A 27,233-nucleotide genomic window follows, 5' to 3' on the forward strand; every position below is an offset into this window, starting at 1 on the left:
GCCAGACATTCTGGCGTATTTCCCTGCATTCCGGAAAATCACTGTTCTCCTCTGCCTCCCAATCGTCCCTTCCCCCAAATGAGTCACACGGGAGGCTACTGGTACTCAGTAATTTGGAAAAGTAACTCTTCCCTCCTTTCCGCTCCCTCCTCCGCAATACACAAGGAGAGACTGTTCAGGAATGGGGGAGGGGATGAAGAAGGCAAAAGACACCACCCAGGAGAAAACTGAAACTTTGGGAGCTGTGAAATCATTCCAGGTTCCGAGACTCACTCTCCTGTGTCTCAAGCCACGATTTTCAACCTCTCTCGAGACCCCCGTTGGGCCTGGTTCCTGATCCAAAGAAGACCCCAAGCTTCTAGCCTGCAAACTCTACCCAGCTGGTGATAGACACATGCTCAGCTAAGACCCCTCCGGGGCAACAAGGTTTATTCAGAAGGCTCCGCAGGCCAGGTCCACGTGAATGCACACAAATTCGATAACCCACTCGAAGCGTAACCTCCACCATGCCATGTGATGACTGCCAGGTTCCTACCGCTGACACAACAGCAGCACAGAAATGCTCCTTCTACAGCCTCTGGGGAGAAAGGGAGTGGGCGCCTAGGAACAATCTCAGTTCACAGCCTGGGTTGCCAACTCTCAGCATTCCCCTCTAGAAGTAGGAACTATAGTCACCACTCCCACTCCTCAGCCCACTAGGTCACCCCACCCTCAGGCCGCCAAAAGGATCCCTTCTCACCTGGCTCCAGGCTCCTGTACCCCCAAGGGACGAATGGAATCGGGGGGGGTCATACCGCCCCCAAGCCCCTTTGCCCTCCAATTGGTAAGAAAACAGAGGTTGGCCATTCCCCTCCCCCACCCGAGGGGCCCTCGCCTGTCGCCCCCTCCCCGCTCCCACTGGCTGTAAACTGTTTGAAGGACAAGTGCTCCCACCTCAGGGTTCTTCTCTGCACCCCAAGAATCTCCTTCTCGGACTCCCCACCATTGGTTAGACATTTAAATGACAACATGCCCGCCCGGCAAGGGCCCCTTCTCACCTGGATCCCGGAACCTTCCAGGGGGGCTCCACTGTTCCCCTTGGCTTGGTGCGGGGGGAGGATGTAATCCGGGGTGTCACCCCCCCCGGAAACTGAGGTTGCGTTGGGGGAGGGGGCGTAGCCCCCAGCCCCTCCCTTCCCGGCCGAGCTGGGGGGTGGGGAGAGCATCGGGACCGCGCGGCCACGTCAGCGTCACCCAGATTGGCTGATCTGGGTCACGTGCCAGCAACCCCCCCCCCCCCCGCCACGGGGGCCGATTTTTCCGAAGGTTCCCGGGGGTCGCGCAAGGGGCCAAGGGGGCCGCATGGCCCAGGCCTTTCTCTACACACCCAAAGCACCCTAACGCCGCTGCTTCTCCACATCCTCGGCTGCCTATCCCGCTGTCCTCGACCCTATCCCCCCCACTAGTAGCGCCGTACGGGTTCAGCATGGCTGCCGCAGCCCGGGAACGTGCACTGCGCAGGCGCAAGGGTGCGACCGGCTTGGGGGAGGGGAAAGGAGAGTGGGAGGCCGCGGGGAGGGCGGCAGTGCGCAGGCGTGAGCCGTGGCCCCCGCGGCTGGGCTCGGAGCGCGCGCAGTAGGTGGGGCGGAAGCGGGCGCGGCGCGCGCCCTCCCGCCTCAGCAGCCCCTCCCCCACGCAGGCGGCCTCGCGTGGCGTCCTGAGGTGGCCCAACTCGGTTCCTTTTCCGCAGGTGTGAGGGGTGGCTTGGGACGCCCGGGCCCGGAGTCCAGCGGGAGCGCGCGCTGCTGAGCTGTTGTCAGTGGAGGAGGATGGGGCCTGGACCTGGAGTTGTGAGGGTTTGCAGGGTGGGGTCCCTCCGCGGTGCAGTGTGGTTCCACAGCGGGAGTGTTGGCACCACCCTCGTCGTGCCTGCGGCGGGGAGCGGAGGTGTGGGCGGTTGACGTGGGCATTGTGTTCGGCCTCTTTGTCTTAGGCCCGTAACCTCTCAATTCGCCTGAGTCTACCTAGACTTCCTTACTTTATTGAATGCTGCGGGGCGAGGGGGAGGCGGGGGAGTCTGGACTCTGCATGCTGCAAAACTTAATAGCCTTCTGATCACTTCCTTTTGCTTTGAGCAACTTTGGGATTCTTAGGGTATGAGCCACCCAGGTATGAATTTGTAATGAACCTTGCTCTGTTCCAAACTCTGATGTTTAGATTGATGAGCCTCACTGTGCAGGAGGCACAGGGGCTTCCGAATTTGGTAACATAGGGATGGTTGGCACCTAAAGCTTTGTTCCTGGGCAGTAACCCCACCCATGACCCTCAGAGTGTGGTTCAGTCTGTAGTTCATTACCCCCACTCCCCGCCCACAGACCGGAGCAGCAAGGCCAACTTGCCTGAGAACTCTTATGGCTTTCCGTTTCCCACCTGTCAACGGCCGTGTATGTCTCTACCATTTTATCAGTACTAGAAGTCCTCTTTTCGGATTAAAGACACGTATTTTCCTTTCGACCTGTCAACCCGATCTGTTACTCTGAAGCTTTCCATTTTCTACCAATTGGCGTTTTAAACTGCTCCCTTCTAGGTTTTTCCCCTCCTAAAAATAAGGAAAGAAAGAAAATAACCTTAATCAATACCATATCCCCTTGTGGTCTCGCTTATGTACTTGTCAGCTCCCCTTCCCAGTCAAGACCTGAAATTGTGTTAATTTTTCTCTCTCTGCCTCATTTCCCATTCTTTAGCCCATTTCTTCCACTACTGACGCTGTCTTGGCAAATGTCACCAAGGACCTTCTAATTGGCAAAATCAGGAAGCACTTTTCAGCTCTCACCTTATTTGACCTCACTGAAGTATTTGACATTTGATCAGGCTTCCTTCCTGAAATTCTCCGCACCCTTAATTTCTGTGACTACTTCTCACTTGTTTCTTTTCCTGCTTGTCCTGCTGTTCCTTTGGTGTCCTTTGTGGACTCTTCTTTAACCTGTGTTGATGTTTGCCCAGATTTTGCCTCAGTTTGCTTCTAATTGTGTTTATCTTTTCTAAGTAATCTCACTCAGTGGCTCACAGCCTCTCAAATCTGTATCTTTAGTTCAGTCAACTCAACTGAGCAAAACTCAGTACTTAATTTTACCACTTAGATAGCCCTGACACTTCAACACGTTCAAAACAGTGTAACCTATATGCAGCCTAGACCTGCTCCTTCTATTAATGTATTATCCTGGCTGATAGCAGTAATTCAGCCAAAAAACCTAGAATCTGGGGGCTGTTCTTGATTTATTTTTCTCACAGTTTTGTATCCCCTTGACTTATCATTGTTCCTCTGATACAGCTATTGACTCACCCTCTGCCCTAGTCGAATCACCTGAGCTGTATCAACAGCTTCCTAACTGATTTGCTTGTCTCTAAAGCTGCACTGTTCATTATGGTAGCCACTAGCCATATGTGGCTGTTTGACACTAAATACTGTTTTAAATTTAGTTCCTCAGGTGCCCTAGCCACGTTTTAAGTTCTCATTAGCCCGGTGTGGCTTGCAGCTGTTGTATTGGACAGGACAAATTACAGAGCATTTCCATCACTGAAGAAAGTTCTCTGGGACATTGCTGCTCTAGATTTTCCTCTCTTCCTCTGCCACAACACTGCCAGGAATGAGCTTTCCAAAATACAACTGGAGCCATATGCTGCTGTTAGTGAAAAGTGAAGTCGCTCAGTCGTGTCCAACTCTTTGTGACCCCGTGGACTGTAGCCTACTAGGCTCCTCTTTCCAAGGGATTCTCCAAGCAAGAATACTGGAGTGGGTTGCCATTTCCTTCTCCAGGGGAGCTCCCCAGCCCAGGGATCGAACCCAGGTCTCCCGCATTGCAGGCAGACGCTTTAACCTCTGAGCCACCAGGGAAGCCCTGAAAGTGAAGTCACTCAGTCGTGTCTGACTGTTTGTGACCCCGTGGACTATAGCCTGCCAGGCTCCTCCGTCCATGGGATTTTCCAGGCAAGAATACTGGAGTGGGTTGCCATTTCCTTCACACATTGCCTGTGGGATAAAGTTCAAATTCCTGTGCTGGCCAGAAAGGTCTGCCTACCTCTCCAGCATCATGTCTAGCCACTTGTTCATGGGCCCGTATATATACTCCAGCCATATTGAACTGTTCCCCAACATGCCATTTTGTTTTGCACTATATTTCACACACACTGCTCTCACTACATGAAATAGGCTTTTGCTCAGTCCATGTAAGCCCAAATACCATCATCCAAAAAGCCTACCCTTGCCTTCCAAATTGAGATGACTGCTCATCCTTTGGTGTCTCTTTTTCTTATAATTGCACCTTTCACAGTGAAGGGCATTTATGTGAGCCACGTTTCCCTCCCTTACTTGATTTTGATCCTGAGAACAGGTCCATGCTATAGTCTTAAAAACAACAATAGCAGCAAACTTCCAGCTTCTGGCTCAGGATCTGGCCAATAAGAGGTGCTCACAGAGTATGCAAATATTGAAGCAAGTTGATGTTTAAGTAAGTATGTGACTTAGGTAAGATTGTAATGTTTGTGGTTGGGGGGCTCCATGTGTAGTATGGGAGAAGTACTTGTAGTGAGACAAAGTTATTGTTATCAGATGAACATTTGAGACACTGGGATTGTGTGAGAAAAGACAACAGAGCAGGTCATTTTCACAGAGCATTGCCGTTCAGTCTGGCCAGATAGAATAAGTTACAAGAAGTAGAGCCAGAGGAGACTGGAAGGTACATTTACTTGAGGCAACATGATGAATTCCAGTGCTGTTAAGTTTGGACCTAATAGGGAACCACTGAAAGTTATTGAGCAACAGCTTGATCGGAATTATATCATTGAATAGGAATTCTGTCTTCATATCTGCGGTGGCTATCACTGTACCTGTTTTAAACACCAAATAAAAATGTCAGGTGTTAGAAGGAGATGAGGCTGGTGGTAGCTAACATTTATTGAGTTGAAATGTCTCGGACCCTACTAAAAGTGCTTTATGTGTATGAACTCTTCTAATCCTTGTAACCCTATAAAGTAGATTCTATTGTTATCACTCCCATTTTTTAAATGAAGCAACTAAAGCAAGAGATGTTAAATAAACATGGTTACATGTTTAATAAGTGTCTGGAGTTGGGATTTGAACCCAGGAAGTCTGCCACTGAGTGGTATGGTATTCTGGTTGTTAGGCGAAGCAGGTGTTTTAAAGTCTAAGGTTGAGATTTGAGGAAAAAAGATTGGTAGAGGTAGATTTGGGAGTCACCTTTGAGGTATAGTTTGAATCTGTCATGCAGGTAGGTGAGATTTGTAAGGGAGGAAGTATGGGACAATTTAGTTGTAGGTTAAGCATCGAGATCTGGGTTACATCCTCACACAGGCAGCAAGAATAGGAAGTGGAACCAGTGGAAGAACATCAAACAAAGAAAAGCAGAACAACGTAATATGAACAACCCAGAACAAGAGAGGGCTCCAGTGAGGACCTCACGTTTATTGAATGTATGACTAATCAGGAGTTTTTTAAGCTTGTCTGTGCTATGGACTTGGGCAATTTGGTGGAGCCTTTGGACCTTGTCTGATAATATTTGTAAGGGCATAAATATGCAGTTATCAAAGTATTTAAGGAACTGCGTGATGATTTAGTAATATGTATTCCCTTACTAATAGAATGCTAATACAGTAAGTTAAATGATTTATTTCAAGTCTAACAACTCATAATTGTAGAGATATCCATTTTGAGACTGTGATATGAAATGTTAATTGATGGTGATCTCTCTTGATGACAACATTACACGTTCTGTTGACACTACAAAGACTTGTTCTTTTCATTGATCAAGTTAAGTTTCAGTTAGTTAGATGTTCTTAAATATAAAGGTGGCTCTTTATTCCATCCAGGTCCATGGACCCCTGAATGTTATGGCATAAAGGTGGCTCTTTTTATTCCATCCAGGTTCATGGACCCCAGAATGTTATGGCATGTGGACTGCAGGTTAAGAAGCCCTGTTCTTTTCTTTCTTTATTTTTTGATTGTGCTGTACAGCTTGTGAATCTTAGTTCCCTAACCAGGGATCGAACCAGGTAGGGGAAGCACCAAGCCTAACCACTGGTCTGCCAGGGAATTCCCAAGAACCCCTATTCTGATTGAACGAGGAGACAAGATCCTGCACAGAGTGTGAGAGCATGAAGAAAGGGGAAAAACTCATTAGGTTGGTAATTGGGGATTGTTATTGACAGTGGAGAGCCGTTTCTGTCATCTAGGGATAGAGGTCAAAGTACAGGGAATCTGAAAACCCAGGCCAGGTAATTCAGACTGAATCTTGTAGAAAGGGAGGAGCTGCTTAATTTTTTTGAAAGAAGCTAGAGTTACTTTTATAGGAAGACGTACTTAACAGCGTGCACCATGGATTGGCTTTGGAGGGACTGGAGATAGGTCAGGTAGGAACCACAGCATACATTCACCCATGGAATGAAAAGGAATAAAGTCATCACAGCATTAGAACTAATTGCACTTAGAAACCTCACTGTGGTTCAGGAGGCCCTATGTGGTCTTGCTTCTTCCTGCCTCTTGCCTCATATCTGTCTGTCGTCTCTTATCACTAATTACTGTACACCAGCCACACAGGCTCTCCTTGACCTCCAGCCCTTCGCCTGCCTCAGAGCCTTCTCTCCCTCCCACCGCTTCGCTAACCCCTACTCACACTTCATATCCCATCACAATGTCACTAGGTTCCATTTCAGTTAGTCTTTCTATGGGGTCTCAGTTCTTTTCCTTTATGCTGCCTTTTACAATTTGCTTTTGTAGGTTTGTATGTTTACTTATTTAATGTCTCTAGACATTAGAGACAAGTTTTCATTAGATTACAAGTTTGATCATGTAGGTGCCTGGTACCCGGCATACTATCAAGTACATAGAGGACAGTCCATAAATATTTGCTAAATAAATGAATGAATCTCTTTGAGCCAAGGATTTATTATTTATATAATGGTAATAGTAAATTCCAACTTTGCAGAGTAGTTGACAGTTGCTACTGCTGCTAAGTCGCTTCAGTCGTGTCCGACTCTGTGCGACCCCATAGACGGCAGCCCACCAGACTCCCCCGTCCCTGGGATTCTCCAGGCAAGAACACTGGAGTGGGTTGCCATTTCCTTCTCCAATGCATGAAAGTGAAAAATGAAAGTGAAGTCACTCAGTCGTGTCTGACTCGTAACGACCCCATGGACTGCAGTCCACCAGGCTCCTCCATCCATGGGATTTTCCAGGCAAGAGTACTGGAGTGGGGGTGCCATTGCCTTCTCCGAGTTGACAGCATTTCTGTATTCTAATAATGCAGCCAAAAAGGAAGAATGAATATGGATGTGAAGAGATACCCTGAGCAGGAAATGAAGGGAAGGGTGGGAGCTGGGTGGCCAGGTTTACTCTGGGCTGTGGCAGAGGGGAAGGAGAAAATGGGAAGAGGGGTGGTGTGCATGGGGAAGGCAGTGGGAGTGAAGATGTTTGTAGAGTGGCCCATAGACATGCCTGGTGAGATTTACTGTTGAAATACCAGTATTAGAAGAAACAACCTATCATTCATCTAAGGCTTGCAGATTCTTCAGGCCCAGTTTTGCACCTTCAGTAACCTACAGCCCATTTATCCATACAATGAGCAGACACTTGGTGGTGGGCTTTCTTGGTACATGCTGAGAGTGTAAAAAAAGAACAGGATAAGATCCCTTGAGACCCTGCAGTGGGAGTGAGGTGACTAAAGCAGACATGAACAGAATGATAAAATACAGATGATGGGAAGGGCAGGCCAGTGCTATGGATGCATACTGAGGAGGTCCCTCATCTCCACTCTGGGTTCCAAGGCTTTCTGAGGGAACTGAAATTTCAAAGGACTAATACAGAGATAGATTAAGAGGGTCCAGATCATTTAAGTATGTCAAGGAAGGCAGACTGCAGAGAACTGTTGAAGGTTTTCATATAAATATGATGTGATCAAATGTACTAGTAAAAAGATGCCCATGGCAGCACTGGTAAATGAGAGATTGGAGGCAGAGAGATCAATTCTAAGAAAACTGCAGTAATCCAGGAAAAAAAATCTAACCACTGAGGGCCTGAAGCAGTAGGAATGGAGGACAGACTCAGGAGATATGGAAGAGGTAGGATCGATAGTGAACAACTGGACGAGATGGTTTGAGGAAGGTGAAGTTGTCAGACTTGACTCCCACATTTGTGACTCGTCTGATTGGGTAGACAGTCCACCTACACACTGAGCTCTTGAATACGGGAGCTGGAGCATGCTGGGAGGGGAAGGTGGTGAGGTTAGTTTTGTAAATTTTGAGATGGAAGTACATTCAGTGTAGTAATTTCTGAACTTAATTTGCCTAAAAATTCATTACTGAACGTTTAACAGAGGTTTATGAGACATCATGTAAAATAGGAAAGTAATTAAAAAAAATAAAAGCACAATTTGAAAACAAGAGTGCTTTCGATTTCAAACTTTCTCTTAGACATTTTTGAGATAGTCAGGGGGGAAAAATGAACACAAGACTGGGTTAAGTTAAGCAGTCATTTTTAATTTTGTTACTTGTAGTGATAGTATGGCAGTTAAAGGAAAATTTATTATAGATACTCTTAGAAATGTTTCCTTGTGAAATATAATGATAGCATTTGTTTAAATACTCTAGAAAAAAATGTCTGTGGAATAGAATAGATATAACAAGAATGGAAGACTTTTAGCATGTTTAAATTATTGAAACTTCAAGCATATAGGGGGAGACTTCCTTAAGCCAGTGCTTAAGAATCTGTCCTGCAATGCAGGGGAGCAGGCTTAGACCCCTGGATGGGGAACTAAGATCCTGCACGCTGCAGAGCAGCTAAGCCTACATGCTGCAACTGCTGAGCCTGTGAAGTTGCTCGGTTGCGTGCAACTCTTTGCAGTCCCATGGACAGTAGCCTGCCAGCCTCCTCTGTCCATGGCATTTTCCAGGCAAGAGTACTAAAGTGGGTCGCCATTTCCTTCTCCAGGGGATCTTCCCAACCTGGGGATTGAACCCAGGTCTCCTGCCTTGCGGGAGATGCTTTACCCTCCAAACCACAGGGGAAGCCCAACTGAGTCAAGAGTATATGCACCGCAATGAGAAAGGTCCTGCATGATGCAATAAAGACCTCACGTGCTGCAACTGAGACCTGATGCAGCCAGATTAAAAAAAAACAAAACGGTGTGTGGGGGTTTACTATTCTTCTGTGTTTGTTTGAAATTTTCCGTGATAAAAAAAAAAATTCAGGGACTTTCCTGGTGGTCCAGTGGCTAAGACTTTGAGCTCCCAATGCAGGGAGCCAGGGTTCGAACCCTGGTCAGGGAACTAGAGCCCACATGCTGCAACTAAGACCCAGAGCAGCCAAATAAATACAATTTAAAAAAAATTCAAACTTGGTCATAGATCCAAAGGAAATCATTTAGTGGAATATAAATATTATAATTAATTAATCAACATTGAGTCAAGTCATAAAGTATATTTTGAATTTGTGGCAAGACCTGTGATAAGTCATCAAGTAGATGACAGATATCATTTGGGAGTTGACTGGGAAATGCTGTCTAAATATTTATATACAGATTTCACATTATGTTTATGCCTCAGGTGATCTCATGCCATTGTCTGGGATGCTGTATGTTCAAGATAGCTATGTTGAGGTGGTTGTTTGGTTTGTGATAATTCTCTTTTCTTCAGGAATAGCTCTAAGACACAGAGATGATATTGTGCCTGGCCACCACTAATTGATCCAGAGGTCCATACCTAATACAAGCGGAGACAATCAGATTGTCTCTTGTAGCAACATGAAACTTGAAAGATAAGATGCTGGAGGCCTTTGAAGATGAGGTATATTAATGGCAACTCAACCCCTGCTGCTAAGGCCCCTGTGACTCCCCTTCCTGAGACTAGCTGATTTATCCCTTTTGATTTTGTGAGCTAGCTCTATATCCATCCAATAAATCCCCCCTTTAAGGGGCTTCCATGGTGGCTGACGGAGAAGGCAATGGCACCCCAATCCAGTACTCTTGCCTGGAAAATCCCATGGATGGAGGAGCCTGGTAGGCTGCAGTCCATGGGGTCGCTAAGAATCGGACACGATTGGGCGACTTCACTTTCACTTTTCACTTTCCTGCATTGGAGAAGGAAATGGCAACCCATTCCAGTGTTCTTGCCTGGAGAATCCCAGGGACGGGGGAGCCTGGTGGGCTGCCTATGGGGTCACACAGAGTCGGACACGACTGAAGTGACTTAGCAGCATGGTGGCTGAGATGGTAAAGAATCTGCCTGCAATGCAAGAGACCTGGGTTCAATCCCTAGGTCAGGAAGATCCCCTGGAACAGGAAATGGCAGTCACTCTGGTGTTCTTGCTTGGAGAATTCCATGGACACAGGGGCCTGGTGGGCTATAGTCTGTGGGGCCACAAAGAGTTGGACACAACTGAGTGACTAATGGGCTTCCCAGGTAGCTTAGCTGATAAAGAATCCACCTGCAATTCAGGAGACCCCAGTTCAATTCCTGGGTCAGGAAGTTCCCCTGGAGCAAGGGACAGGCTACCCATTCCAGTATTCTTGGGTTTCCCTGGTGGCTCAGATGGTAAAGAATCCGCCTGCAATGCAGGAGACTTGGGTTCGAACCCTGGGTTGGGAAGATCCCCTGGAGGAGGGCATGGCAACCCACTCCAGTATTCTTGCCTGGAGAATTCCACGGACAGAGGAGCCTGGTGGACTACAGTCCATGGGGTCATAAAGAGTCGCATGTGACTGAACAACTAAGCATAGCACAGAGTGACTAATGCTTTGACTTTTTGCTTAAAAGTTAAGTTAGCTAGGATTAACTTCTGTTGCTTAAAATCAAAATAACCTTATTAAAGTATTGCATAATAAAAATTACTATATAAACATCTTTGGTGTCATATCTGTGTTGAAATACATTTATAAATAAAAATTCCTACTATCAAATTCACATTTATAAAAATTTCTTGTGGGACCCTATTTTGTGGTGAGTACAATTTGAGAACCGCTGTGTACAACATCCAAGTGGAGATGCCTAAAGGCATCTCCTTTAGGTTTGGTGTAAGGATGGTGGAATCAACAAGGTCTGAGCCAAAGAGGGGAATTTGGAAAATGTCAGCAAGTAGGTGGTAATGGAAGGTAAGTGAGGGTAAATGCAATTGAGAGTAGGTGTAGAGTATAAGAGAAGAGGGTGAGGACAAAACTCCAGGGACTTAAGGGTTAGCTGAAAGGAGTCCATAAAGGTGACAGGATGCCAGAGAAGTTGGAGGAAAAACTAGGAGAGAGTGCTGTCAGGGATGCCAAAAAATAAACCGTTTTAGGAAGCAGGGCATGGCCAACGGTGTCAAATGTTGCTGAGACTGCAAAGAGTCCATTTGATTTAGCAACACAAAGATGTTGAACTGTTTCATTGTTTAGGGTTAAGGATTAAATGGCAAATATGAAAGAGAGATGGTTGCCCACAACTTTTTCAGGAAACTTGGCTCTGTCAAGAAATAGTACAGACAGGTGAAGGGCTGGGTGTTAGAAAGCCGGGACCTATTGGGTTCACAGGTGTGAGGGCTCTATTTTCAGAGGCGTTCATATCTCATCAAAGACAGTGAGTTACTGGGATACAGAACTGGCCACCTTCCCTTGCCTGCAATTCCCACTTCCCCAAACTGATGACATACTATTTTTGAGATATCTATTAATGGAGGTTGTTGCACGGTCCTGGGAGGAAGAAGAATTACATAGAGGGAAGGGTAGTTATAAATGTTTTAACTTGTTCCCATTTGTACAGGGAAAGAATAGTTAACCACAGCCTTGCCTCCATCTTAATGATGGACGGTTGAATTTCTCTGCATGCTGGACTTGTCTACACTGTACTCTTGGTGGGGAGCTGGGATCCTCTTTGCTTTGTCCCTCCACCCAGTGTATTGCAGGGTCTGCCCCCACGTGTTCCTAGAGCTCCCACTTGTCCTCGTGTTCCTCCCCCAGACCTCCTTCTGAACAGTGTTAATCTGGGACACGTTAACGAATTGCCATCCCCAAGAAGGACTGGGGCTCTTTGGAGGGGGGGGGGTTTATTTTGGGGCCCCACCCCATTTCTGACCACACATAGAACCGTGTGCAGCAAACTATGGTCTGAGTAATATTCTGCCCATCTGCTTTTATATGGCCCGGGAACTCAGAATGGTTTTTTGTTTATAAATGATTGGAAAAAGAAGTGAAAGAATTGGGGACATCCCTGGCCGTCCAGTGGTTAAGACTCCACACTTCCAATGCAGGGGACTCAAGTTTGATCCCTGATCAGGGAACTAAGATCCCACATGCCTTCGACCAATAAATAAATGATTTGAAGACTCTGCCTGACTACCCTTGCTCTCTCCCCCCACCATAAAAAAAGGATTATATTTTGTGACTCATCAAATTTATATGAAATTTCATTTTCAGTGATTTACTATCTGGTCCTCTATAGAAAAAGGTTGTTCACTCCTGGTGTAGAACGGTAGGTGGCCATATGCCATCTGTCTCCAGCGATAGTTTTGGTGATGTTAATATGACTGATGGTGAAAGCTGCTGTTGTATCCAACGCTTTGCGACCCCATGGACTGTAGCCTGCCAGACTCCTCTGTCCATGGAATTCTCCAGGCCAGAATACTGGAGTGGGTAGCTGTTCCCTTCTCCAGGAATATTCCAAACCTAGGGATGAAACCCAGGTCTCCCTCATTGCAGATGGATTCTTTACTGTCTGAGTCACCTCCTCTCTAATTTACTAGGGCTTTCCTGGTGGCTCAGATGGTAAAGAATCTGCCTGCAATGCAGGAGACGTGGGTTCTATCCCTGGGTTGGGGAGATCCCCTGGAGAAAAGAGTGGTTACCCACTCCAATATTTTTGCCTGGAAAATCCCACGGACAGAGGAGCCTGACGGGCTTAGTCCATGTTGCAGAGTCCGGTTGCAGAGTCGGACACAACTGAACGACTAACACTACTTTCCTAAGGGGCTGAATCTTCCGCTCCACAGGAATTACTGATGGATTAATCCACAAAGGAAGCCTACCCCAACTCTGGCATTCTACCCACCACCACACACACACACACACACACTCACACACATGTGTGTACTCTTTAGTGTTTGGGGATATGCAGAAAGTCATGGGGGAGTGTTTGGAGCTGTTATGACTGCTGTTGTTTGTTTCTCAGAAGGGAGTATGGATTTTGAAAGGACCGTGTTCACATAGATTGATTTCTAAGATTACTACTTAATTGCCACATTAGATTTTTCTCACTGCCTCCCCCTCAAACCCTTTCTGTCTTTCTTTTTCTTCTCTATCATACTTGCAGCATATACACTGACAGTTTCTTCCTCGTCTCCCACTTCTCAGCCCACCACAATCTGGAGTCCACTCCCACTACAATGCTGAAACTGCTCCCAACATATTTATCACCCATCTCATAATTACCAAATCCAAGGACGCTTTCCAGTCCTCCCTTGACTTCTGAGCAGCATCTGATAATGCTGACCTTGCCCTTCTTCGTGGAACATCTCTATTTCTCTGAATGCTCTTCGTCTTTTATTCTCTTAGCTCCTAGGATGCTCCTCCTGCCACCTGCTGCTGCTGCTGCTAAGTCGCTTCAGTCGTGTCCGACTCTGTGCGACCCCATAGGCGGCAGCCCACCAGGCTTCCCTGTCCCTGGGATTCTCCAGGCAAGAACACTGGAGTGGGTTGCCATTTCCTTCTCCAATGCATGAAAGTGAAAGTGAAGTCGCTCAGTCGTGTCCGACTCTTAGCGACCCCATGGACTGCAGCCTACCAGGCTCCTCTGCCCATGGGATTTTCCAGGCAAGAGTACTGGAGTGGGGTACCATTGCCTTCTCCGCCTCCTGCCACCAGGTTCATAAAAATCAGTGTATTGCAGTGACTAGTTAACACTTAATGTCTGTGCCACAGCTTGTCTCCTATATTGTGTTCTAGACTGTTCTGTCTAGGAGTCTGCAAAGTGTGTGTTTCCCAGCCTTCCTGGGAGGTTGGCTTCCTGTTAGATTCTCTCAGTAGGGGGCATGGGCTCATATTTATGCCTTAGGCAAGAGTTTAAACTCAGGACTTGGAATAGGCTCAGGTTTTCCTCTGGTGCTGGATATATGGATTGTCTTGGACACTTAGTCATCAAGAGGTGAAAGGGATGGGAGTAGCCAACGGTGCGTCCTTCTTTGTGTTGGGCATCTGCCTTAAAACTAGGATCCTGCATGCCGTGTGGTGCAGCAGGAAGCAAAGAAACAAAAACCCCACCTGTCTTCTGGTGTAACAGAGCCTATATGATCTAGCTCTTGCCTAAATTTTTAGCTCATTTTTAATCAACTATACCCCAATAAACTTAAAAAAAAAAAAAGATAAAGAAGTAAAAAGTAACTCCTAAAAAAAAAAAAATTCTAGCTCCTCTTGACATTCCACCTTCATCCCCTGCCTGTTACCAAACAGGAACACATGAACAACCTCCAACTATTACAGTCCAACTATACAGAGGTCTCCAAAGAGAGGAGCTCTGAATGCCTTTGACCTTCACCCCTTTGCCTGCTCCTTGCCCTGGGTGGTTTTTCTCTCCTCACATTCTGCTGGCCTGTTTTTCCCTCAAGACTCTTATCAGCCTTCCTAATTACATCCCACATATTCCTCCATCCTCAAACAGTCTGAAGAGCCCTGGGTCTGGGGTGGGGGTGGGGGGGCAGTTTGCTGTGGGAGAATGAGCTTCCTCAGTTTATTATTTGGCCACGGGGTGGTGCTGCTCAGAAGAGTCCCTTGGTCTGTTTACAGGCTGAGGCTGACAGCCAGATACTAGAGAGGGATCCCCACCAGGAGGCAGACGTTCCTCCACTGCCTCCCCACACCGCCAGCTACACCCCAAGGCTGGCCGGGTGAAAGAGCCAAGTCCTCAAAAGGTGACTTGCCCCAGGTCTCTCCCCAGCAACTGATAACGTCAAACCGTACACTTTTCATGATTGGCTTATCCAGAATGCCAAGGGCAGTGGAGGGAAGTGAGCTGGAGAAACATGATCTGGGAAGGAATTTGGGGACCTGGGTCAGCTGGCTGGTAGTTCCTAGCCCCCCAGGGAGGTGTGAAGATATGGATCATGAGCTGAGCCAGGAAGCTGCGCTGCTACGGCTGCTCTCCTTTCTGTGGCTGCTGCCCCTGTCCTGGACCGCCCCTGAAGGTACGACAGTACCTCTCATTGACTTCCATCCTGATTGGGGTAGAGCCTAGGGAGCCGGGGTATTTGAAAGTGACAAGAGTGCTTAGTAAGTGGTGAAAATGTGATGAGAGAGCAGAAACGATAGAATTGGGAAAGAGAGCCATGCTATGGATGAATGGTAAACAATGCCAGAGGTGCCTCGTAGGTTCCATTGAAGACAGTCTCTTGAAGCAGAGATTATTATATCCATTTTCCAGATGAAGGAAATGAGACTCAGAGTTTAAGTAACTTGGGCAAGTTCACCCCTTTGGTAAGTGATAGAGCTGGGATTTGAACAAAACAGATGTTATCTCCACTGTTCCTACTTAGGAACCCTGCACTCTAAAATCAATTCACCTTACAATTCTTGAAAAACCTCTTAACTTTTTTGGTCCTTAGTTTCTTTCTCTGAAAAGGATGGAGTGGAATGGAAGAAGAACCTGGATGATCCCTCTTACTCTGTCTATCATTCTGGGTATTAGGTTTTGAGTAGAATCTTTCTGGCTGGGGAGATTCCTGCCAGGAGTTTCAAAGAATTAGGGATTATTTCCTGTAGCTATGGTACTATTCTCCCAGTCCTGTCTTTGCAAGATCTGCAGGGCTGAGGGAGGGAAGATATTTTTAGAGAGGCATGGTGCCAATGAAGTGTCTGAAAAGAAGCCTGGAGAGTGGTTTTATAGTCTGCCATGGACTTCCCTGGTGGCTCAGATGGTAAAGTGTCTGCCTATAATGCGGGATGCTGCTGCTGCTGCTGCTGCTAAGTCACTTCAGTCGTGTCCGACTCTGTGTGACCCCATGGACTGCAGCCCACCAGGCTCCCCTGTCCCTGGGATTCTCCAGGCAAGAACAATGGAGTGGGTTGCCATTGCCTTCTCCAGTGCATGAAAGTGAAAAGTGAAAGTGAAGTCACTCAGTCGTGTCCGACTCTGTGTGACCCCATGGACTGCAGTCCACCAGGCTCCTCTGTCCATGGGATTTTCCAGGCAAGAGTACTGGAGTGGGGTGCCATTGCCTTCTCCGATAATGCGGGATACTCGGGTTCAGTCCCTGGGTGGGGAAGATCTCCTGGAGAAGGAAATGGCAACCCACTCCAGTATTCTTGCCTGGAAAATCCCACGGACGAAAGAGCCTGGTAGGCTACAGTCCATGGGGTCACAAAGAGTCGGACACGACTGAACACTTGTGTGTGTCTGAGTGTAGGATACAGTACTGTTGTCTATGGCTTAGATCATGACCATTCTTCCATCCACGTGAAGACTGGGAAACCCATACAGGCCCTTCACAAGTCAACAGGATGGCCTGGGAATTACACAAAGGTCTCTTCTGTGGGAGACAGTAGCCCTGTGCCAGGACTTCCCAGGTGGTGCTAGCAGTAAAGAACCTGCCTGCCAACGCGGGAGGTGGGTTCGACTCCTGGGTCGGGAAGATCCCCTGGAGGAGGAAATGGCATCCCACTCTAGTACTCCTGCCTGGAGAATCCCATGAACAGAGGAACCTGGTGGGCTACAGTCCATAGGGTCACAAATAATTGAACACGACTGAATGGACTTAGCATGCACGCACACAACTCTGTGCCAAGACGCATGGCTTGGTTAGCAAAATGCAAGCTGAATTTGAGCCACAACTTACCTCCTTGGCTGGGTGCTTTGGGGCACAAAAATACAGTCAATGCTGCGACTCTGTCAACTGAATTTGTCACTTTAGATCCTAGAACCTTTTACTTGTTACAGCTTTAGATGGTTGATGTTTTTATGGACTGGGAAAGTTTGGAGAGATTCTTTAATTTCTTTTTTGCCCCTATTGAGAGGCAGAGCCTAAGTGACAGACACAAGAAGGGTTATAAACCCACCACTGCCCCCGTCCTCCCTGGAGCAGGGCTGTGTTGTGTTTTAGTTGAGGTAAGCAGAATCTTCATTAGGTTATGCAGGATCTTTCGTTGTGGCAAGTGGATTCTCTAGTTGTGGCACAAAGGCTCCTAAACTATTGCTCAGTAGCTGTAGTACACAGGCTTAGTTGCTTCTCAGCTGTGGGACCTTCGTTTCTCAACCAGGGATCCAACCCAAGTCCCCTGCATCGCAAGGTGGATTCTTAACCACTGGGCCACCAAGGAAGTCCCTTGCTGTTCTCTAAGCTAAAGGGGATCCCACCTCCCTGAACCCCACCCCATCTCTTTTGCAGCTCCTGCTCCAGGGTGGAGGGATGAGCTACAAAACCACACGTTCCTGCACACAATGTACTGCCAGGACTGGAGCCCCAACGTGGCGCTCTCTGAGTCCTACGACGAGGACCAGCTTTTCTCCTTCGACTTTTCCCAGAGCATCCGAGTGCCTCGCTTGCCTGAATTTGCTGACTGGGCTCACCAGCATGGAGATACTTCTGACATTATGTTTGACAAAGGTTTTTGCCGGGCCATGATCGAGGAAATTGGCCCACAACTTGAAGGGCAAATCCCAGTGTCTAGAGGTCAGGGCATTTTTCTGTAGGGGTGGGGAGGGGAGCTGCCCTCTTAACCTCATTATACACTGAATTTTTCCCTTTCACACCAATTCCCCATCTCTCATGCTTTCTGGTTCTCCCCTTGAACCTTGATCTTTCTACCACCCATGGTCTGCACTCTGTTTTTGTTGTGGGCAGAAGAAAAGCCCCTGGGGTGTAGTAGGATTCAAAATTATGGAACTTGATAAATTTAGTGGGGACCAACTGATGCCTTCTGACTGTTAGCACTTGTGTTATGATTGATGCTCAGCAAGATGGAAGGGGAGAATGGAAGTATCTGATGATGTGTCTGAATTTCATTTTATTTATTTATTTTAAAACTTGAGTTTATTAGGAAATGTTGATGGATCATAGTAGATGGAAGCCCTAGCTGAGTTAATGAAATGGTAGTTAACTGCCTTGGTAAACTAGGCTTAACTACATGGATTAAGTAAGCTCTGTTAATATTTATTTTATTTTTCTGCCATAATTGTTTGGACATCACAATGTGTGTTTTTAATTGAAATATAGTTGATCCACAGTGCTGTGCCAATCTCTGCTGCACAGCCAGTCATGCACATGCATACATTCCTTTTTTAATATTCTTCTCCATTATTGTTTATCCCAGGAGATTGGATATAATTCCCCATGCCACACAGCAGGACCTTGTTGTCCAACCGTTCTAAACGAAATAGTTGACAATCATAATGTGTTTTAATGTACATTTTTCAAGATTTTAACAACAATACCACATCAAAACTGAGTTGACATTAATTGGATGACAAGGTAACGTAAAAAACATATATAGATGTGATCAGCATGTCTTTCAAATATGTCCAAACATATAGTTCTTGAAACGATCCTTAAAATCAGTATTTTCAATGTTTTTTACCAATTGGTTCTTTTTTTCCGGTGGTTACCTTTACTTTTTAATTTGATTTTTATTTTATATTGGAGCAGTTGATGTACAATGTTGTGTTGGTTTTAGGTATGCTTACACACATACATACATTCATTCTTTTTCAGTTTCTTTTCCCACATAGGTTATTACAGAATATTGAGTAGAGTTCCCAGTGCTGTAAAGTAGGTCCTTATTGATTATTGATCTTATATATAGTAGTGTGTATCTGTTAATCCCAAACTCCTGGTTAAAATGTTCCTGCATTTTTAATGAGAAGACAGCCCGTGGTCAGGTGCCCACGTGCGGTCCAGACCGGAAGTGCTGCAGGAAGTTAGGGTGGCGGGGCCGGCGTGGTCTGGCTCTGGTCCAGGTCTGGTTCTTGCCTGGGCAAAGACCTCCCCCAGAGCCCCAGTTCCTCGTCTCTCCTCCATGTGCCACGGCCCTTCCATAAACGGGGGTCCCATCTGAGCTTCCTTCCCTCACGCCTCAATCCCCCCACAGGGTTCCCCATCGTTCAGGTGTTCACACTGAAGCCCCTGGAGTTTGGCAAGCCCAACACACTGGTCTGTTTCATCAGTAATCTCTTTCCACCCACACTGACCGTGAACTGGCAGCATCAGTCGGCATCTGTGGAAGGAGCCGGGCCCACTTTTGTCTCCTCGGTTGATGGACTTACCTTCCAGGCCTTTTCCTACTTAAACGTCACACCAGCACCCGCTGATCTTTTCTCTTGCATCGTGACTCATGAGATCGATGGCTACACAGCAATCGCTTTTTGGGGTGAGACTCTTCTCCCTGGAAGCCTGGTTCCTTTGTGGGGCAGAAGAGAGGTGGACCCATGGGAGGGCTTCTTTCTCGACCTGGCCCTTGTTCAGGCCGTTCCGGCTCTGCACCGAGCTCAGTCTTCCCAGTCTCGGAGTCTGCCCTGTCATAGACAGCCACGTCATCCCCAACCAGGTCTCGGGGCTGATCAGCTCCCCTTTTTCTCCAGTGCCCCAGAACGCGCTGCCCTCTGATCTTCTGGAGAATGTGCTGTGCGGCATGGCCTTTGGCCTGGGTGTGCTGGGCATCATTGTTGGCTTGGTCCTCATCATCTACTGCCGAAAGCCGTGCTTAGGGGGTACGTTGGGGCGTCTGGAGGGGGCGGGAGAGCCAGACACAGTGGCACACATGTGAGTTTGCCGGGGACCGTCTTGTGACCCAGGGAGCACCCAGTGGCCCTTGGGTGGGCAGGCCTGTATCCGCACACCCATCCTCCTGGTTGAGGCCCCGGGCGCACACACACAGTTACAGGCCGGGAGGCTGTCTTTGCGTGGGGGAGGAGCAGTGGGGGAGCTGGAGGAAGGGTGTTTGGAGATGATCTGGAAACAAGGAGAGAGCAACTTCTGGCTGGTGTGTTGCTGGTGGGGAAGGGCCTTTGGGGATGAGAAGGAACCCCCCCCTCCCCCCACCACCCTGATGGATTTTCTCCATCCTTCTTTCTCCTCAGGCTGACTCTTCCTGACCAGAGTCTGATGCCAACAGCTGCAGCCATCCAAGCAGGAGGTGTTCAGGTTCTCACATCCTGACCAGGATCTCTCCTTCCCAGAGCAGGAGGCCCTGGGACTCCTCTGGGTGTGTGTGTGTGTGTGTGTGTGTGTGTGTGTCTGTGCGGGCTGTGCAAACAGGTTTCTCAGCTGAGGGCTCTGCATCCAGGGGAACCCAGAGTGGCCTTCTGATCACAACCCTGCCGTGTCAAGGCAATAAATCTCATTTCTTAATATTGGTGTGGCTTCTTTTTTAACTCATGATATTTTATTTCTGGATACTTTAACTCGAGTAGGTTATCATGTCAAACTCAACATGCCTTTACCTGATACAGTTTGCCCTCATTAGGGAGAGAAATGGGAAAACCCCAAACTCATGGCTGACTCCTGCTCCCTGGTCTCCACACAGCACAATGGCTTTTACTCCTATTAGTCTGTGCAAAATATGTGAGCAATGAAAGCAGAGCCTCTTTCTGATAATCTGCTCACACAGTGGTGGAGGAAGCTTCTTGTTTTTTTTTTTAATTTTTAATTTTTTTGCACTCTACTGTTTGTGAAAATGTTCATGCCTAGTAGAGGCTGCCTTGAGGAATATATAACTACCTTCAACCTTCACCACAGCTGGGAAAATAAGAGCTTCAAAGTGGGAAAAATAAGACTTCAGATGCTGTTCTAACTCAGTCATCTCGGTTTTGTGAAAACCATGTAATCAAAAATCACTGAAGTGAAATGTGAACAGTTTGGAAGGGCCCAGAACTCCCGTGTCCTCTCTGATGGCCTGTCCCGTGGCCTGCGGGGACTGTCCAGGGAGCCATGCTGCTGCTGCCCCGTGTGGGCGGTGGTGGTGTGGTGGGGCACATGGCAACTCCCTTTGCCTGCACTTTCTTTCTTGCTTTTCTCGAGGTCTGGGAGTTGCTTTGAAGGAGGGAGTGGCGTTAAGGCGAAAAGTGAAATTATTTTGGTGTTGGTGCAAGAGTCTCTGTTTTCTGCATTGTATCAGAATCTCAGGGAAAATATTCACTTCTTCCGAGGACCTGGCACCTCCTCTGAACCATCTTATTGCTAAGAGCAGCACGTGTACTGGTTAGGAAGATGGGGTGCAGAACCAGACCTCTGGGGATTCAGTCATGACTGTAGCTGTGTGCCCTTGGATGAATTCCTCAACCTCTCTGTGTCTTGGTGTCATTTTCTGTAAAAGGATGATGTTAACAGTGGGGCCTCCCTGAATAAGGTTGCTGTGAAGCTTAAATAAATTAATATCTTGCAGAATGCTTAGAACAGTGCTTCGCATGTAGAAAAAGTGTTTGTAACTTAGCAAAGATTTTCACTGGGGAATTCAGCAGCATCATTAACTTCTTTTCTGGAAACACCTTTGACTCTACCTTCAAGTATTATATGGTCTCTCTTTGAGATCTTTTTCTTTCATTTTTTCATCTGTCCCTTGTTGCTTTCTAGTTCTTCTTGATTTCTCTCTCCCCATTTTCCAACCTATCCAGAAACTTCCTGCCACTCAAGCCTTAAAAATGCTTTTATTTATTTAGCTGTGAGTATTTTTTTGGCTGTACCTCTTGGCTTGTGGGATCTTAATTCCTCGACCAGGAGTGAACCTGGGCCCTTGGCAGTGAAAGTGCAGAGTCGAAAACCACTGGACCACCAGAAAATTTCCAAACCTTTTTAACTACACTGTGTGGCCCTTAGACAAGTCACACTCTCTCTCTGGGTCTCAAACTCCTCATCTGTACAGCGGTGGGCTTAGGTTAGGTGCTCTCTGATCAAGCATTCTGTGATACTGCCACTTATAATATTCAAGAAGCCTTCCAGACCCTCTCTCATCTGAGGTCCCCCTTTTAATAAAAAACTTAGTGCCTCCTCTTCCATGAACCTATTCCTAATCTTCCAGCCCTAACTGACCTTGACTGAACTCTTCCAAGACTTGATGCACTCAGCCCAGGCTCTGCTCTCATGGCTACGCCGTCTTGGCTCATGTGTTGGTTTTTTCACGCAACTGCTTTGTCATTTCAGTGATTCAGGGACCATAAACAGTTTACACGCCCACCAACTCTCACCTTCCTTTATTATCACTAGCACTGGAAGTTATTTGACTTTCAAATGTTGGCAATTCAGTGGGCGTCAAGTGGTCTCATGTTTTAATTTGCTTTTCCTGCCTTACTAGTGAGGCTGGGCATCATCTCCTAGGTTTCTGTCTGTGTGAATTGCTGATTTATATTGTTCATCTATCTTAAAAATGGTTTTTTCATGTGACTGTGGTGGGGGGGGGGGTTCTGATATATTCCGTATAGTAATCCTATGTCAGTATATAAATACTGTCAGTGCCTTCTTCCACTTTGTTGCTCATCAGTTAAGTTTGTATATGGTTCCTTCCCTAAATAGAATGATTTCATTTTCATGATCAAAACCCATATGGTGGGAAATCCCTGGGGGTCCAGTGGTTAAGACTTCCAAAGGAGAAGGCACTGGTTTAATTCCTAGTCAGCAAACTAAGATACCACATACACGTGATGTGACCAAAAACTTAAAAAAAAAAAAACCCATATGGTTTGTGTTTTCATAATCTTAAGAAATTCTTTCCAAACCCAAGGCAGTAAAGTTATAATTTTTGCTGGAACATAAAGCACAGTGATAAGGTGAGTCTCCATATTCTCAGTGAGAATATTTTAAAAAAATTTTGACCAGTTTCAAAATATAAAGCTTTAGGTATATAGAAGTTATAGGCAAATAGTCAAACGTCTGCTAACTGCTTTTATTTAGTTACTCACAAGTTTAAAATCACATAATTTATAACATAGTATTTTAACACATATTGCTATTTCCACTTTCATGTTCCATAAAATAATTTTTATTCTAAGTCTTCTCATGTATTTATTTTTGATTATGCTAATGGTTTCTGAATTATTTGATTGATTGATTTAAAAATAAATCCATTTATTTAAACTAAAACGCCCCACCAAAACCAGTGTGTTCTTTTCTCCCATCTCCTGGCCCCTGTCTCTGGCACCTACAAATCTGTTCCCTTCCATTTCTATAAACTTGTTTATTATTATTATTCCACATAATAAAGAGATTATATGATATTTTTCTTTCTCCAACTTATTTCATTTCACATAATGCCCTTGAGGTCCATCCATGTTGTTGAAAATGACAACATTTTATTTTTTATTACTGAATAATATTCCATTATATGTACACAGGACAATTTCTTTATTCTTTCATTCACTGATGGACAGTTAGGTTGTTTCCATGTTGTGTCTACAGTAAATAATGCTGCAGTGAACATGGGAGTATATAGAGATATATATATATATTTGAATTAATGTTTTTGTTTTCTTTGAATAAAGACCCAGAAGTGAAACTGCTAAATCATATGGTAGTTCTATTTTTATTTTTTTGAGGAATTTCTATACTGTTGCTGAATCCTTATGCAATATTGGTAGGAATGGAAGTTGGTTAAGCCACTGTGGAAAACAGTATGCATATGTCACATATTTATTAATTGAAATCATTTTAGAATAATGTATCTTCTCCAAAGAACTTTGAAAGAATGGCCATAATTTGGAAAGGGAAAAACTTAAGGACTTATATCGAAGGTAATTCTCTCTTTTCTGATGAATAATTTTGGGTAAAAATGCTTTGCTTTATATTTGTCTGGCCATCTATGATACGGCACTAAGCCTTCTTCTACTGGTGTTTGTTATTCTCCTTTCACATTTGGATCTTTACTGATCTGGAGGTTTTGCACGTGGTGTGAGTATGTTTACAACTTTCTTTTTCTCCAAACACTAAATTGACATTAATGTCATTTAGAAACTATTTGATTTATTCCCAGGAATTTTATCCCAAATTCTGCCATATGCATGGATTTATCTCTGAATTATTCTGTTCAATTGGTTTGTCAGTTCCTTGTTCACTTAAACATGTTTATTTTTTAATTTTTATTATTATTTTTTTTTATCAGGGCCTCGATCAGAAGGACTTGGGCCCCCCATGAGCGGCGCCGGGGAGTGGGCCTTCCATAGGCCACATGTCCTGCGCCCCACCGAGGGGCGGGGATTCGGCGCTGGGCTCTTCCCTGTTCACTGGCCGTTACTGAGGGAATCCTGGTTAGTTTCTTCTCCTCTGCTGACTAATATGCTTAAATTCAGCGGGTTGCCACGTCTGATCTGAGGTCACGTAAACATGTTTAAATGATTAAGGCTTTTTAAAAATGTGTTCATATTTGACAGTGCTAGTTTCCATTTATTTGCCACCTGACTTCCCAGAAAACTACATTATGCTCTTCTTGATCAAAATTGTCTAAGATTCTCATGGACTTTATTATTATATATATTTTAGAATCAGTTTGTCAAATTCCCCCCAAATTCTGCTTTGATTTTTGTTAGAAATATGGGGGGAACCTGACTTCTTCATTGTGATAGGATGCCTCATCCATGAATAATGGAATGTCTCTTCACTTCTTGAGGTCTTCATTTATATGCTTTAATAAAGTTTTCCTTTTATTCCATAAAGTTCTTATACTTTTGTATGTTAATTTCTAAATATATAAATATATTATGGTTTTTAAATTCCTGTTATAAATGGTTGGCAATTTTCAATTATTTTCTGATTATTAAGATATTATTATGGGGCTTCCCTGGTGGCTCAGATGGTGAAGAATCTGTCTCTAATGCAGGAAACCTGGGTTTGATCCCTGGGTCAGGGAGATCCCTTGGAGAAGGAAATGGCTACCCACTCCAGTGTTCTTGCCTGGAGAATTCCATGGACAGAGAAGCCTGGCTACAATCCATGGGGTCGCAAAGAGTCAGACAGGATTGAATGACTAATACTTTCACTCTTTCAAGATATTATTATAGTGTAGGATTTTGAATCATAAATCCTGAGTTGTCATCGTGCTATTACCCAGCATCTGGGTAAAGCTGAGCAGTCACTCACCTCCCTCTGCCTGCATTTTCTCATAGTTAAGATGAGGAGGTAATAACATGATTCAAGAGTGGTGGTGGTAGGACTTCCCTGGGGGTCCAGAGTCTAAGACCCCATGTTCCCAATGCAGCGGGCCCGAGTTTGATCCCTCGTCAGGGACTAAGATCCAACATGCCACAACTAAAGATCTTGCAAGCTGCAACTAAGTCCTGGCTCAGTCAAATAAATTAAATGTTTTTTAAAAAAGACTTGTGGTGGCAAATCAGGTAAAATATATGCTAGCAGTTCAAGTAATCCGGCCGCAGGATGGAAAGATGTTGAACTAGTTATAGCGACTGTAACCCAAAGGTCAGGGTCTTGAGTAGTGAATCCCAACAGAGAAGTTGGAGAGTGAGAAGAGGCGGGATGGCAGGTGGGTGGACATGAAGCTGAACAGACTGGGAAGTCATGTAATCCTGACCCAATGCAGAAGTGTGTAGTTTTGAGAAGACATTGAAGGAAGTCACAAATGTGGTCTTATACTATTGGTTTTCAATTACAGATGTTGGATGGGTTGAACAATTTTTGACTTTATAAAATGGAAGCTTAAGTGAAAACTGTCTGTTCAGAAGAGGAGCCTGTGTGCGTACAGGGACACTAGGAAGTACCTAGAAGGGCTTCAGTATTAAGGCCAGCCTCTCGGAAAAAGCCTAAGACCACATCAGTGAATTTCTCCCATGTGCCAATGATGTCACTGTAGTTGTTTTTGTTTTCACCAGTCCAGGTGGCTGGTAGACCCTCAACAGAAACTTGCATTTCCAAGCTTGTGCGGTTATACACCAACCGCCTTCCTCTTCTCTCATATGAATGCAGCCCACTTCCAGGCCTACTCAATGGAGAGGACTTCCTGTGCACCAAACCCACAATGACTTGTCATTTCTCTTTTAAGGCCACTATCCAGATTGCTTGCCTGCTTTAACAAAAACTCTTCTCTTTCTAGATGTTTCTCCGCACTCTCCAACTGACCTGCAAGTGAACGACATGGAGGCAGAGGCCACATCTCTTAGCTCTTGGGAGTCCGTATAATGCTTTGCACATACACACCATAGTTAGTCCACTTCTAGCCATGGTGGCCAGGTTGGTGGAAGAGGCAGTGGGCAAGGAGGGGACTTACTCTTTGGGCCCTTCTATAGTGGCAGTAGAAGAGGGACAGGGACTTCCCTGGTGGCCCAGTGGTTGAGAATCCACCTGCCAGTGCAGGGGACACAGGTTCGATCTCTAGTTCAGGAAGATCCTACAAGCCACAGGAAAACTAAGCCCGTGCGCCAGAACTATTGAAGTCCATGAGCCCTATAGACTGTGCTCCGCACCAAGAGAAGCCGCTGCAACAAGAAATCCTTACACCACAACTAGAGCAATGAAGACCAAGTATAGCCAATAAAGAAAGAAATACAGAGGGACAGCACAAGAGAAGCTGCCTGGGGTTCCCTAACGTCAGTCCTGGTTTTTACATAAATGGTCATCCAATCACCAACAGGACTGGAAAAGGTCAGTTTTCACTCCAATCCCAAAGAAAGGCAATGCCAAAGAATGTTCAGACTACCGCACAATTGCACTCCTCTCACATGCTAGTAAAGTAATGCTCAAAATTCTCCAAGCCAGGCTTCAACAGTATGTGAATCATGAACTTCCAGATGTTCAAGCTGGTTTTAGAAAAGGCAGAGGAACCAGAGATCAAATTACCAACATCCGTTGGTAATTCAAAATGGATTACCAACGTTGGATCATCGAAAAAGCAAGAGAGTTCCAGAAAAACATCTTCTTCTGTTTTATTGACTACGCCAAAGTCTTTGACTGTGTGGCTCACAACAAACTGGAAAATTCAAGAGATGGGAATACCAGACCACCTGACCTGCCTCCTGAGAAATCTGTATACAAGTCAAGAAGCAACAGTTAGAACCAGACATGGAACAACAGACTGGTTCCAAATTGGGAAAGGAGTACCTCAAGGCTGTATATTGTCACCCTGCTTATTTAATTTATATGCAGAGTACATCATGCAAAATGCCTGGCTGGATGAAGCACAAGCTGGAATCAAGATTGCCGGGAGAAATATCAATAACCTCAGATATGCAGATGACACCACCCTTATGGCAGAAAATGGAGAGGAACTAAAGAGCCTCTTGATGAAAGTGAAAGAGGAGAG

The 27,233-nt window shown here is 45.7% G+C and overlaps 1 protein-coding gene across 3 annotated transcripts; it reads left to right on the forward strand.

The window, feature by feature from the left end:
• The first annotated feature begins 1,572 nt into the window (after positions 1–1,572).
• On the forward strand, positions 1,573–20,347 carry LOC129646059 (HLA class II histocompatibility antigen, DM alpha chain). 3 transcript variants are annotated; one of them, XM_055571734.1, is made up of 5 exons: positions 1,573–1,701; positions 17,390–17,674; positions 19,089–19,367; positions 19,579–19,707; positions 20,077–20,347. In XM_055571734.1, exons 2-5 carry the CDS (start codon positions 17,443–17,445, stop codon positions 20,079–20,081), a joined length of 645 nt encoding a protein of 214 aa, XP_055427709.1. In that variant the 5' UTR covers positions 1,573–1,701; positions 17,390–17,442; the 3' UTR covers positions 20,082–20,347. The 3 variants fall into 3 exon arrangements, with proteins under 3 accessions (XP_055427709.1, XP_055427708.1, XP_055427706.1); XM_055571733.1 differs by having other exon boundaries at positions 1,581–1,729; XM_055571731.1 differs by lacking the exon at positions 1,573–1,701 and adding an exon at positions 15,032–15,193.
• The last annotated feature ends 6,886 nt before the right edge of the window (positions 20,348–27,233 follow it).

This window comes from Bubalus kerabau, chromosome 3, assembly GCF_029407905.1.
Source record: "Bubalus kerabau isolate K-KA32 ecotype Philippines breed swamp buffalo chromosome 3, PCC_UOA_SB_1v2, whole genome shotgun sequence".
NCBI classification, from domain to species: domain Eukaryota; kingdom Metazoa; phylum Chordata; class Mammalia; order Artiodactyla; family Bovidae; genus Bubalus; species Bubalus kerabau.

What these genes read in the sequence shown, in the direction of transcription:
- LOC129646059 (XM_055571731.1), top strand. Translation starts at nt 15,106, where the DNA reads ATGGATCATGAGCTGAGCCAGGAAGCTGCGCTGCTACGGCTGCTCTCC. An exon ending in GTCCTGGACCGCCCCTGAAG is followed by an intron (nt 15,194 to 17,389) that starts GTACGACAGTAC and finishes TCTCTTTTGCAG; the next exon opens with CTCCTGCTCCAGGGTGGAGG. An exon ending in CACAGCAATCGCTTTTTGGG is followed by an intron (nt 19,368 to 19,578) that starts GTGAGACTCTTC and finishes CTTTTTCTCCAG; the next exon opens with TGCCCCAGAACGCGCTGCCC.